General features: G+C 41.3%; 1 protein-coding gene across 2 annotated transcripts in view; it reads right to left on the reverse strand.

Annotated features, from left to right (window-relative positions):
- The window catches only part of PLCB1 (phospholipase C beta 1), a 189317-nt gene that overhangs the window by 42315 nt on the left and 133272 nt on the right, over nucleotides 1-13730 (reverse strand). For both annotated transcript variants that reach the window (XM_078596201.1, XM_078596202.1), the window contains exons 9-10: nucleotides 13008-13174; nucleotides 9910-10056 (exon numbers count right to left, since the gene is read on the reverse strand). In XM_078596201.1, the coding sequence (XP_078452327.1) occupies nucleotides 9910-10056; nucleotides 13008-13174 (314 nt within the window). The remainder of the gene's footprint in view (nucleotides 1-9909; nucleotides 10057-13007; nucleotides 13175-13730) is intronic.

A 13730-nucleotide genomic window follows, 5' to 3' on the forward strand; every position in this document is an offset into this window, starting at 1 on the left:
CGCGTTCGTATCTGTTCCTAATTGTTTATTATCATCATCCATAAGCTATCCATTGCTGTATTTGTTCTGTATATCGATAAATAAATTCCGGATTATTATCTGTACTTGAAAGCAAATTAAAGAGATATGTGAACTGAAATTAACAAACAAGTGTAAGATGTTGGCAACTCGAGTGGTAAACAACTTAACTAAATTATGATTTAGACTATTAACATTCAGTGTTTGTCAGTGGCCCTTTTCAAAAACTTGAAATAAGATATGCCAGCTCTGGAATGTGTTATGTGTAGGTATTTTTGGATCTAATTAATGGATGCCATGGCTTGCATTGCCTAGTTACTGCATAATAAAAACAGTTTACACATTGCAGTTCTTCTTGTGGCGTAACACTGCAGCCTTTGATCATTGATGTTCTCAGCATTTCAACAAAAGGTGTAGTTTCTCACCACACGTATATGATGTAGAGCCAGCCAAATGGATTTACAGTTTCAGAAAAAAAGTCTTTGTTACGTGCGTGCTACACGCCAGGGATAAAAGGTCAACAACAATAGTGAGCCTTAAACTTGGAAAACGACTTTCTGACACACCAAGGGATTCAGAAACGAGTGGACATGTGGGGGGAGGGGAGGGCGAATGCCACTTCTTGTTTTGGAAAAGCCACCTCTTCTACAAGTTGGTCTCTCACAAAACCTCTCATAGCTATGGCAATTCCGCTGACTTACTCCGTGTTAGTTTCATCTCTCGTGGGCCAGGACATTTTTTTTATTGACCCTCAGCTCGGTGAAGGTTGAACATTTTGTAATTTGAGCATTGAGACATACGGGTCTCAGGCTCTCAGATGTAATGTAATGACTATGTCATTTCCATTGTCGGCAACATATTTTGGACAACACAGGGCTGACAGATGCACCATTATGTAAGTTTGACATGGACCATAGTTTTCGCGAGTGCTGGGCATTATACACAATTGTAATATGTCCTGAAAACAGTTCAAGGTTCAATGCATGAATGACTTTTGCTTGACACGAAAGTTGGTTGCATTGGGAAAAAACCCCACCAACTTACAGGAAATCATTTCCATTAACTCCACAGTCCAGTGGACATAGCGTAGGAGGTGCCTAAGCTTGAAGCAACATCTTAAAATCCTGATGTGTTATTTGCCACATTCGTTGCTATTTGGAAAATATATTTGTACTTGAGCTCTGCATATTGACAACATTTGAATATGTAAAGGTAAAAATCTGTCAATTTGTATCAGTCGGTGAGCTACAGGGATGCGACGTCATATCCGCTGGTAGACCGAAGCCAGAGAGCAGTGGAAGTTACACGTTTATTGACAATGTCAGATTTCGATTTAAAGCTTTCGTGACTGCAGGGATTCATCTTCTTGGTTCTTTCGGTAAAGTCACGTAGAAGAGAAATAATAAAATAATAAAAATAAAACATAATAAAATAATTCTCACGACGTTTCGGCCACAACGCAAGCAGCCATCCTCAGGTGAAGAACAGGTCTGTCGGAAAGACAGACCTGTTAGCTTCAGTGCGTTGTGGCCGAAACGTCGTGAGAATTATTTTATTATGTTTTATTTTTATTATTTTATTATTTTCCTTCTACGTGACTTTATCGAAAGAACCAAGATGCCAATGTCAGGTTTAAGGGATGGGTCAAGCCATAACTAAGATTTGAATTCGTAACATTCGGATCGCAAGTTGAACAATCTGCGTGTGGCACCAATTACTCTGGGACAAATACATATTCTCATAATTATCTTTCCTTTGTTGTATTGCTCGGATTACATAATTATTCGTAAGATGAACGTCACATACTTGAAAGATGTTGGTTATGCACAATACCCTCAAGTAGGATCACTGCACTAAATCATCAGCTAATTGAACATGCAAATATATGATACGGTTATCATATCTTGCTCTATAAAGTCAAACAAGTATTATACAGCAACTGGACATTTTTTACTCTTTTGTTTTTTCGTTAAAGTCACTTAGGTAAAAAATTAAAATAAATGAAAGCAACTAAATGAAATCACGACGTTTCGGGCGCAACACAAGCGTCCTTCTTCAGGTGGGGACAACGTAGCGAAAGCAAAACCGCTTAAGTGTGTCGAAGAGACGGCTGTGACGAGGAATTATATAGTCGCGGGGGATGGAGGGAGGGGAGGGGCCATGGTGAGTGTGGGGGCGGGCTGTGGACTGGGAGGCAACGATGTGAGGAACGGGGTTGTCCCCACCTGAAGACGGATGCTTGTGTTGCGCCCGAAACGTCGTGATTTAATTTAGTTGTTTTCATTTATTTTATTTCAATTTTTACCGACGTGACTCTACCTAAAAAACCAAAGAGTATGAATCCTTGCAGTCACAAAAGCTTCTTATCTAGAATGGACATTTTTTTTTCTTTTGGAGTAACAAAAAAAAAGTACTCAGGGCATGAACAGAGTTTCTGCAGTCAGATATAGTCACGTGACGTAAAGAATGCTGACCGCTCACTCCTGTTTCCCGGCATTTCACACGGGAATCCCTCGTGCATGCAGGTCGCGTGTGTTCTTTATACAAACTCAAGATTACAAAGAATGTCCGATAAACTGTAACGAGATCAATCATTGCCTGTGGCGTGTCCCTTTCTCTGGTTGTGAGTCAGGAATGAATAAAAGACCCCCCCCCCCCCCCAAGATGGTGTAAGTTCTTAATGGTCCACCGCCGATAAAGGCCCAAAGCTCATGAAGGCCAAAGCCCATTAAGACAGCTCAGCAGGCTGGACAGACTCTAACATTGCACAATTATTTCCCCCCCCCCCTTAATTCTCTTGCTTGTAGTGCATTACAAAGTGGAATGTCTGAGTCACTTGGCACAATTGTAACCAATTAGATGTTAAAAACACGACAATGTCAAGAATACAATTGCAGCCCTGTAAATTATACAACCGTGCGGCTATGTGGATTAAGCCATATCAGTGTTGAGAAACAACCGTTTGTTTAACATTTACAAATAAATGCGTGCTCTACACAAGCGAGCACTACTCAATTGCATGTTAGCAACGCTCCCAATTTGATCTCAATGGGGCATGAGTGCTAGTTTGTTATGCACCTTCAATTAGTACCTTTTCTTCGCTTGTGGAGTGCGATGGTTAAGACACCTGTGCATGCAATTATCTTCCCACATACGCGAATTAGCTGAGAAGTGATCCCATTGAAGAACAGCCATGCCGAGACGCAGTGCACCTTTGTGCTGCACAAATACACCTGGACTCGGCAGTAATACTAATGCAGTACGATGTATCAGGAACAATAAACGAATCATTGAATTAACTATCTTACATCCCTCTGTCTATCCACTGACAGATAAAGGCTTCTCAACATGTTGAGCAATAGGTTTCTTGACCATACAGGAGTCAGTAGAGATTGGTGAAGGGGTGGGTGTGGAACAAGGAGTTATCTCTGCTCTGCACTGAAGTTAACCATGGCTAGGAATTGAACTCAGGTCGCCGGGTTCATGGAGCAGTGCGCTAACCACTGCACCACTGTTCCCCCCGATAGGCAATACAGCCCCATATATAGACATATGTGTGAGTGTGTAGTGCACAGTGTACGGGCTTGAACAACCAATTGTACATTCCCCCCCCCCCCCCCCCCGTGGTTAGAGAAAATGAAAACGTGGAAGTAAAAGGTATTGCTATATTATCGTGACAGGCGCAAAGTATCAAAAATTGCCGCATCTTTCCCAAGTTCACATATTGGTACAATTACACGATGGTACGGGATAAAAAGAAAGATCAGAGCGACAATGAAATATTAACCAATTGGCCGGTTCTGGTGCAGGAATAAAATTCCTGAAATTCAAATGCACTGCCTGCTGATCTCATCAGCGGTATCGCGCGAGGACACGACGATTGCCCGTCGAGTAACTTTGCAGCTCACGTGCAACGCGCATTTTGCCTGCCGCTGGGCACTCTGGCTGCGCGCACTGATTCATCCAGCTGCGCTTCCTAATGACGGCGGGGTCAGCAGGGTGCGATCGTGAGAGCACATGCCCCCCGTAATTTGTGACTTGGTGCCATAAATCGATAGGGCCCATTTTCCACCTGGCTGACTTTAATACTAAAAGCAAGCGAGGAGTGAAAAAAATTATATAAGAAGAACACCTAATGATTTTAATAACGTTTCAAAATAGCAGCATTTTATTTATTAATTTAGATCAAAGATTCGGTTTTATTTTCCCCCCGACGGGTTCTACAGCTGTTAGATGTCGTTCCGAGGCTTTTGGCCGCTTCGCATACCCCGCCCTGCCCTCGTGATTAACGATGCATGGACATTTGATTGGTAATACAGGGATGCTCGCACATTGATACACAAGTGTTGAAGTCACTCTCTGGTGAGCCGCTAACCAAAGCCTCTGCAACAGGGTAACAGATGTGAGAAAGCCCATCCCCTGCCCTGTCCAGCGCTCGTGAAATATACCGCGCGCATCCACATTAATCAACGAGGAAGACACCGCAGCTTATGATTTATTACGTTTCTTATTTGTTGGGTGATGATCTCTCCTCGTAGCAATAACGGTTTAATATGACCAAATAAGAGTATCACATCCAATCAAGCAAATATTCGTTAGTGGCATTAAATGCAGGAGGCAGTGCCGGGAGCCGGCAGTGGCTGTCGGTGGCGAGGATCCATTCCATGCCTCATTAACTGCTTCACAAGCCGCCCATTTATCTCACCAGGTGACATTCACATCCCTGGCCGTGGCCGCTGCGTCAAAGTAAAAACTTTCGGAGCCGCTGCGGCGGCGCTTGGCCAGCTGTCGCGCGCACACATCAGCTCCAACGCCCGCGACACACCTCTGCAGGGGATTGATCATTTGTGAAATGGGTTATGCGCGACTTTGGTAATTGGAAATTCATTATATCGTTTGCATTCGGAACTAAACGACCAGTCCGATAACTTTGATGTCTTTCTTTGCTGCCATGATTTATGCTGTCATGATCATTAGCTGCGTCTTCACGTGTAATAATCTGTGTGGCGGTGAGCGATATACCGCTTCAGTGCCCGTCAAGGTGAACGTGCCCTCGACCTGCGAGTGCTTTGGCGATATACAAGCTCGCTTCTGTCTTCCTGATTGCTCGGTTTACTGTTTAGAAAACTGTCAAATGGTTGTTTTTAATACGGTATTTATCTGCTGCAAATTGAACCATTCATCTTGCTTGTGCATTGCAACATATCATTGTTGTATTTAGACTTAATACTTTCGTGACTGCATGAATTCATATTCTTGGTTCTTTTGGTAAAGTCACGTAGATAGAAAACAAAAATCTAAATTAAAAGCAAAAAACCCACGACGTTTCGATCGCAACACAAGCGGTCTTCATCAGGTGGAGAGATGAAGACCGCTTGTGTTGAGATCGAAACCTCGTGTTTTTTTTTGCTTTTAATTTTGATTTTTTTCCGTTCTATTTACGTGACTTTACCGAAAGAACCAAGAATATATATCATTGTTGTGGTTGTTTTTATTCAAATTAATAGCTGAAACACAATGGATAACAGGGTGGTGCAATGGTAACGCCTGTGCCCCACAGCGAGGAGAACATCGGTTGGATTCCTAACTCGAGCATCTTTCCTGTGCGGAGTTTGTATGTTCTCCCCCTGTTCTGGAAGGGTTTCCTCCGGGTTCGAGATTCCTCCCATAGCTACACACAAACACTGTAATTGGTGTCGGCCAAACATCTCAAAGCAGGACCCTCTTGAACAAAAAGATTTCTTGAACTCAGTGTGGCTTTCCTGGGTAAAATGTCAATTATTAGTATACCATTAGTATTTTTTTCCAACTGGCAAACAAAACTATAACTTTAGTGGTCAATGTTATTCATTATTTAAATAAGCTATATCAGAAATGTTATAATTGCAAGCATTAAGTGAAAACGCTCGAGTCAATACATGTTTTACAGCACGAACTGGTGTTTGTAAAATAAATAGATATAGGACACAGATTTACTTTCACTCAGAACTGTTGATCACTTGCTCCTGGCCACGTCCCTTCATGCTATGAGAACTCGCTGTGGTTGTTCACTGCTGTAAGCTGTACAAACATCATTGTTCCCAGTCCATTGGACAGGGAAGCATAAGTCAATGAACTTATAAATGTATCATTCCCTTAGCCAACATATTAGTGACTTTGAATACGTGTTTTGTACGATTCAATGCAGTCATATTTAAGGTTATGTAAAACCGTGGACACTGTCTGAATATATATTTGCATTGAATTATTTAATGCAAGTTACGTTTACGCTGCATGGACCTACAGTACAATTGTGTTTTATGTGTCAATGAATGCCGTGGATTTTGCAGGATTTTGTTTTATCCCTCCCCGTATGTATAGAGAATATGTATGACCATACCATTAAACATTGACTGCGAAGAATAAGTGTTTTTTTTTTGGTTGAGATCGTTTATAATTTGTAGACTGACTTATGCTTTTTAATGAATGCACATTCTGAGATGGGTCTGGTTTGAACACAGTAATAAGTTAGAGCAGCAAAAGCCATTTCAAAATGTAATTAGTTGAGAGTATATTCTTTGGTTCTCTCGGTAAAGTCACGTAGATAGAAAAGGAATCATGTCTGCATTAACCACAATGCTTGTGGTCAGAATGCAAACAAAACACATACTCTGATAATACTGTATATGCATTGTCCTTGAAACTGATTGGTCCACACCAGAGACAGCTTTCTTTTGAGCCTCGTCTCAAACGGTGTTAGACCAGAGGACGCCAAAAGGCGTACTTGTAAAAGGTTTCAGTTTGATGTTTTAACATCTTAACACCTGGTTTGTTGCCAGAAAAAAGGGGAAAAACCTATTCTCATATTTTGATACCGTCAAAGAAGGTCCCATGATGTAGCCTGGTTCTTAATCGGAGTGAGTGTACTGGCAATCTCTAATGTGGACTGTAGCCTGGTTATTGAGTTTGGTGAGTGTACTGGCAGTCTATAATGTAGACTATAGCAATGGTTATTAAGCTGGGTAAGTGTACTGGCAGTCTATAATGTAGACTGTAGCCTGGTTCTTAACCTTGGTGAGTGTACTGGCAGTCTATAATGTAGACTGTAGCCTGGTTTTTAAGCTGGTGAACGTATTGGCAATCTATAATATAGACTATAGCAATGGTTATTAAGCTGGGGATTGTACTGGCAGTCTATAATGCAAACTGTAGCCTGCTTCTTAACCTGAGTGAGCGCACTGGTAGTCTATAATGTAGACTTATTCTGGTTCTTTCAGTAATAATAAAATAAAAAAGAATTTTAAAAAACCACGACGTTTCGATCGCAACACAAGCGGTCGTCATCAGGAAAAGGGGGGTTAGCCTCTAAAGGCAAACTGTTTATAAAGGTTTAAAGATGGGCGTAGCCTAAGTGTGTCAGCAGCATGGGCGGGGCAGATAATGTTAATGTAGGAGAAAACCCCGACACCGGCAGTAGGTCTACCAATCAAAGGGCCGCCAGGCAATCATTGCACCTCGCTCCACACACCCACACTGCTGACGGTGGAGGTTGACAAGAAAACACAAATCAAGTCATGACCCAAAGTGGTTGATGACATCTTTCCAATGATTGCTGAGCTTATAACCATCCTCTCGGTTGAAATTGTGTCTGTGTCTGTATATAAGGATGGCTTCATGAACGAATCTTTGTTGATAGCCAGTAGGCTAGCAAAGTACCATCGTCTTAGAGAAATCAATTGCATGTGTGAGCCAGCCGCATTAAGATATTTTAAGCACTGTAAAATGTGTGCTATATTAAAATGTGTGTTATATTAATTGTTAAAATTACAACGTGCACAAATAGAACTTAAAACTGATATTCTGGAGGCACTATAGCAAAACTCATAATTTTGTTCATATAATTACAATTTTGTTTTATTTTTCACAAAGCAATGCAAAAGCAAATTAATGTTTATGATAGCCGGAATATGCCTACATAATGTATCAATAGTCACAAAAAATTTACTGATACAGATGATATTATTTCAAATTGTGACGAGTACCAATCCAGGGGGAAGGAGCGTTGAAATCAGCTTGTGTGCAAGCACTAAGTGGATTGCTACTGCTCAGGATTGTCAAGTGGTGGCAGCAGCGTGGGGAGGCCTTCATTCAGGAGTGGATTGATCAGGAACCATGGCTGATGTTGATAGTGAGGCAGGAAAAGGGATGATATGAAAGCAAAAAAACAGGACGTGATGACAGAAGACCATTTTAATGTGTAAGATGCAGTTGCATTCTGCTGATGTGAATCGCAGAACAATTAAAGTCATCATACTGAGCCATACTTAAATAACTCCACCCTGCGTAAGCACGCACCACAGCTGCTATGTATTTGGATCATTCGCACGGCTCTGCAATAGACTATGGTCCATTTTTCCATCATGAGCAATACATTAAAATGTTACAAGCAACAAAATAACATCTGACTAGCAAACATATCAAAGCTATCAGCTGAAATGTCTCCATAAGTCCTCAAGCAAATCAAAGAAATACAGTTTCTCCAGTTGGTTAAATTTACAGGGGAAAAAAATGCGTATTAAATTTCAGAAACAACTAACACTTTGGTATCACGTCTTCAGATTCAATGCACTGTCTGATATGGGTTTAATAGAACAAAGCTATGCATTGGTTTGGATGTGGAGGTCATTCTTTGAATTTAAAAGGAGGCAAGACAAAAGAGGAATTCTTGTAGAGAGATTACCTGGCTCCTTCCAACACACACCACGTGCCGAGTCCTGCCTGCGCTGATGGCCAACAGAAAGATATTGATTTCTATACTGGATGCTGAATTCCAACTAACTCTCTTTTTTTATAATTACGGCCGGCACTTATTTATTTCATTCGCTTCGATCTTTTTTGACAGCGTTAACCCACTTTTTCAAACATCGATTATGTGATGCGTGCACACACACACACAACGCACACAGACCGAGAGTGGACACAGCTGCCACTTTGTTCACATTATGCACTTGATGGTGGTGCACAATCTAAACATATTTACACACTGCACAGTTAAATTATCAACAGGGCTTAGTGCCGTGCATTATCATGCGTTTCCGTCATGATGCGACGTACACATCTACAGACTGAGCTGCTTGATTAAATGGCGTGCGTCAATTTTTGACGAGGGCTTGTGATGGCAGGCATTTTTTATTGGGAATGTTTTATAGATCCATTCAACAAGAGAACGTTACATATTTCATTTACTTTGAAGTAATTCAAGTGGCTTAATATCTCATGAGGCAGGTAAGGGGGGAAATTAGCTCCAGACTTGGATTCCACTCGGGGTAAAAGGGTTGCCTGACAATTAGCTTCTGTCCCAATTACATATAATCATTTTTGAAATGGATCACCGTCACATATTTTTTTTTAAAGCCTGGATATACAAAGCTATATTTAGAATATTAGTCTCTCTGGATTCAGAAATTGTTGCAAAATGACTTTCGAAAAATAAAGAAGTCCATGTCCACTATGCTGAGTGCATCACCTTTAGAAAATATTAAGACAGTAATAATAATAAATCCACCTAACTTGTGTAAGTTTAGAGCCTTTGCAGAATTGGCAATGATAATGAGAATGTTAAGGTGCTGGTAACAAAAAAAACTCAAGATGGTTGTCCTCATTTTCATTTTAAATGTGTCCCACCTTCAAGTTACTATGAAACTAAACCATACAGCTTTTTGCAATATCAAAACCCCTGTAAGCATCTTGCTAAAGGATAACACGGTTGCGCAAGCGACTGAGAAATGAGCACACCTCATGAAATATTGAAGCAAACTTAGACTTGAGCTGCTGCTCCCCTAGGACCTTTACGAAAGTCCCAAGGCACCCGCAGACTGCCGCGCTCATTGCCAAGTGCAGTTGGACACGTACCCATCAAGTAGGTGTTATGGGACGAGTTGATGAAGTAGTGAGAGAGGGGCTGCATCATGTCGTCACTCAGGTCGATTTTCTCGGCTGGGATGGCAGAGTTCTCGTCCCCTTGTAGGAACTTGAGGAATCCTCCCACTGAGATGTGGCCTACCAAGCACAAACAGAGCAGGGCATGTAAACAAGGGAGCACTGCTATTCGGGGGGTGGGAACTCACGTCCCGGTCTGTGCTGCCGATCCTGGAATGGCCCAGGGCTGGAAACGAGCCATTGAGCCTGGTTCCAAGTGGTTGTGGGAATGTGGAAAATGTGGAACTACACACATGCATACCTCTCTGTCAGTGAAGGTCTAAACTAAAACAATTTTTAAAATTTTATCAAGTAAGGCCCATTTAACTATCTTTTTTCAGAAGTGGCCTGGCCACAAATAATAGCTCAACGAAGTTGCTGATCATGTGGAAATGTATAGCAGCCAAATACTCTAAACACATGCTTATAAAGGTACAACCCTGCAGTTGTTTGCTCAAGCCACTGTTGGCAGAAGGGTGAGAGGGAGCCCTAGAGAGTCCCTCTAAAGTCTAGAGGGTATTTTGGCCTACTCTTCGGTACTGGTCATGAATCTTAGAAGAGGTGGGTGTGCCCATACTCTACCCCAGTATATGCAACCTGCTGATTGACTAAGTGTGGTGCAACCTAACTGCGGTCTTCTGAATATCTGTGAAACTACTGGACATTTGTGGAAAAAAGCTTAATAGCTGATCGGATTCCTCAAGAATAATTAAATAGTCTGATTATGATTCTGAAAATAGATAAAAATGATGATTCTGCACCCATTTGTACTGCTGGGTGGATAGAGGGAGCGTGGTTTAAGAAACCTGCCCAATTGTTTCAACTGCCATGCCGGGAGGTCAAACTGGTGACCAGTGGATTACAAGTCCAGTGTGCAAACCATTACACCATGGCAGCGTCCCATAAAACAAAAGAAGACGTTTGAAATGAGATGCAAGAATGTTAAAACACTCAGAGGATGGTAGATACATTAAGTCATCATCTCATGCACTGCTCAATGCTGGCATGACCTGTGAACCAGCAAGTCTGAAATGGGCTTTGTAGAATAAACCTGTTGGTGGTATCTCTTAGAAATGTGTAAATACAATACTCCCCTTGTGAATTTACTCGCGGTTCACATTCGTGAACGTGAAGGAGTGAATGGAATGTTCAACCATAAAAGCTTAGTTTTTTCCGAAATCTACAAGGATGACAGACAAAATGTCCACAATGTGTCTCACGTTAATAATAATCAACATGCAAAAGCTAAACATTGCGTGTCAAATTATCATATAATGCAATGATTTTAGCTACATATTTACTTTAAGAGTACTGCAATAGTCACCGTGTCATATATATATAGCATGCCATAGCTATAAAATGTAGTTTATTTTAAAATATATAATGTACAAAAACTAAATAATACAAATCTGACTTCATGGTAAAAATGAGGCCAACATTTTTTCTAATAATTGTAACCTGGTTGCTACGTGTATTCATACTAGTTGACTCAAACTTTTCTGAGCATAAAGCAATCAGAATAATGATAACAAAATATTTTTGGAATGACTAGCCAACATAACATGGAATACCTTAATGTAATTCGCAAACGGTGGCTTATCTGGTAGTGTCACCTGGATTTCATAGAACCCATATATCCAATTTTACTTGAAAAACCCTGCAATTTTTCACCAATGCATAATTGTTTCAGTAATGTAAAGTAAAAAATAACCATGCAAGAAACCTATTTTTAAACCCATATAGGACATACTCTGTAATCCAGAAATGCCTCAGTAATAATAAGCGTGGTGTTTATTGGATTCTTTATTACCTTAAACGACAGGATCTGTCTACCAGAAGGATTGTGCAAATGGAGTGCATGTATATTTCATTTGATTGCTGCTCCAATTCACTGCAAGAATAAACATGTGAGTTCTTTCTGCCTACAAGGACAAGGTTAACAGCTTTGTCAAGCTAATGGATAAATACCCCTCGGGCAATTGGTAAGCCGACTGCAGGGCCTTGGCAGGCTCCATTGATCAGGGAAAACAGAAACATTGTCAACGTAGATATTGCCAAGAATGTGAGAAAATTTACGATTCAGCAGATGTTTGTCTCATAACCAACGAACCAACAAAAAACATGTTGTAGTGTGAAAGGTTCGCAACACTCCTGTGAAATGTGGGACTGAAGGTATCATGATGAGTTGGATGCTGTAGTCAACATGTTGCCATTACAACAATGCACGTTACAATGCACGTTGTGTTGTGAACAGTTCTGAACAAAAGCCACAAACTGTGCAACATGTATCGGCCAAAAATATGAATAACATTAAATGTGACGTTTGCTCTTGCTTGCTAGATCTGTGCGCTCTGCAGCTTTGAGGGTGATATGGAGAGCCAATCTAGGGGATACGTTGAAAGAGGCGGTAATACTTGCACTTTGCCTCCACCACATGCAACTTGCCAATCGAATCTACTGCGGTGTTTCTATTAATACTGCTGGGCGTACAAAAGCGGGCATATTTAAGAAACATGCCCATCGTTACAACTGCTGTGCCAGTAAATAGAAGCGGTGACCTCTGGATTGCAAGTCCAGTGTGCGCTAACCATTACACCATGGCAGCATCCCATGAAACCTTCATTATACCTTGAATAAACGTGGCCATAAATTGTAGTGCAAATGGCCGAATTATAGCATGAAAGGACAGTCCTATTACAGAAAGAGAGTCATTTTATTTACAGGTGATATATGTGTATCATATCAAATGCACACAGCTATATACATGGAATAACAATGAAAATAATGACATACATCTGGACAGAAGATGGCTCTGCTCTAGGGGAATATTGATTTGATGGAGAACAAAGTGGAACAAATTTTTCCGAAGTCACGTAAACATCGTCTTTTGACAATGGGAATCTGGACGAAGAGGTTAAAGAACCAAAACAGCGTGAACACGGTGTTTGCTAATGGAAAATTAGTGCGAAGGGATAGATTGGTGTTCAAGTGAATTAAAGCAAGGAGGTTAGGGAGAAGGAGTTGGCTCCCACCTTTTTTTGCCAGGCTGGCGTTGGGCTCGTACTTCTCTATCATGAGCTGAACCTGCGACGGCTTGAGCGGAGGGTAGAGGATCTCGTTGAGGCGGGGGTCACGCTGACAGTTGTTGATGAATTCTGTGAACTGGTCCACTGTCAAGTACGGACGGCTGCGTGCCCCCCTGCCAACGGACGCAAGTGGAGGAGGTAAGTCATTTTAGAGGGCGGGAGGAGTATCTCAGGATTGGACAGGAGGTGAGGCATCTTGAGTAATGGACCTGCAGTTTGCAGTCGTAGATATAACCTGTAGGGATTTGTGTGCAAATTGGTGAAATAAACTGACACAATCTATCACAGAAGAACCCCCCGGCCCACTTTGTCGCATATACAAACATGTGCATAGTGCATGCTGTGTGTCTACAATATTTATAGATGTGAAGTACATTAGGGCTAAGCATGCACACTAATGAAGAAATTGAAAATGTCTCCTGGGCAAAATAAGAGTACTGTATTATATTTGTTCAACTCAGATGACACCCTTGAGATTCATATTTCCAGTGAGGTTCTGGCTAGAACGCAGCAGTATTATATCAATTCCTCAGCAAACATAGCCAATCAATACTCGGTGGTGACGAGATGTTAATTACCTCGCCTGGTATAAAGGAGGTCTATTTATATGGAGTTTGCATGTGCTCTCCGTGGTCACGAGGATTTGTATCCGGGTCCTCCAGTTTTTCC

Source organism: Lampetra planeri, chromosome 7 (assembly GCF_965212315.1).
Source record: "Lampetra planeri chromosome 7, kcLamPlan1.2.h2, whole genome shotgun sequence".
Taxonomy (NCBI): Eukaryota; Metazoa; Chordata; class Hyperoartia; order Petromyzontiformes; family Petromyzontidae; genus Lampetra; species Lampetra planeri.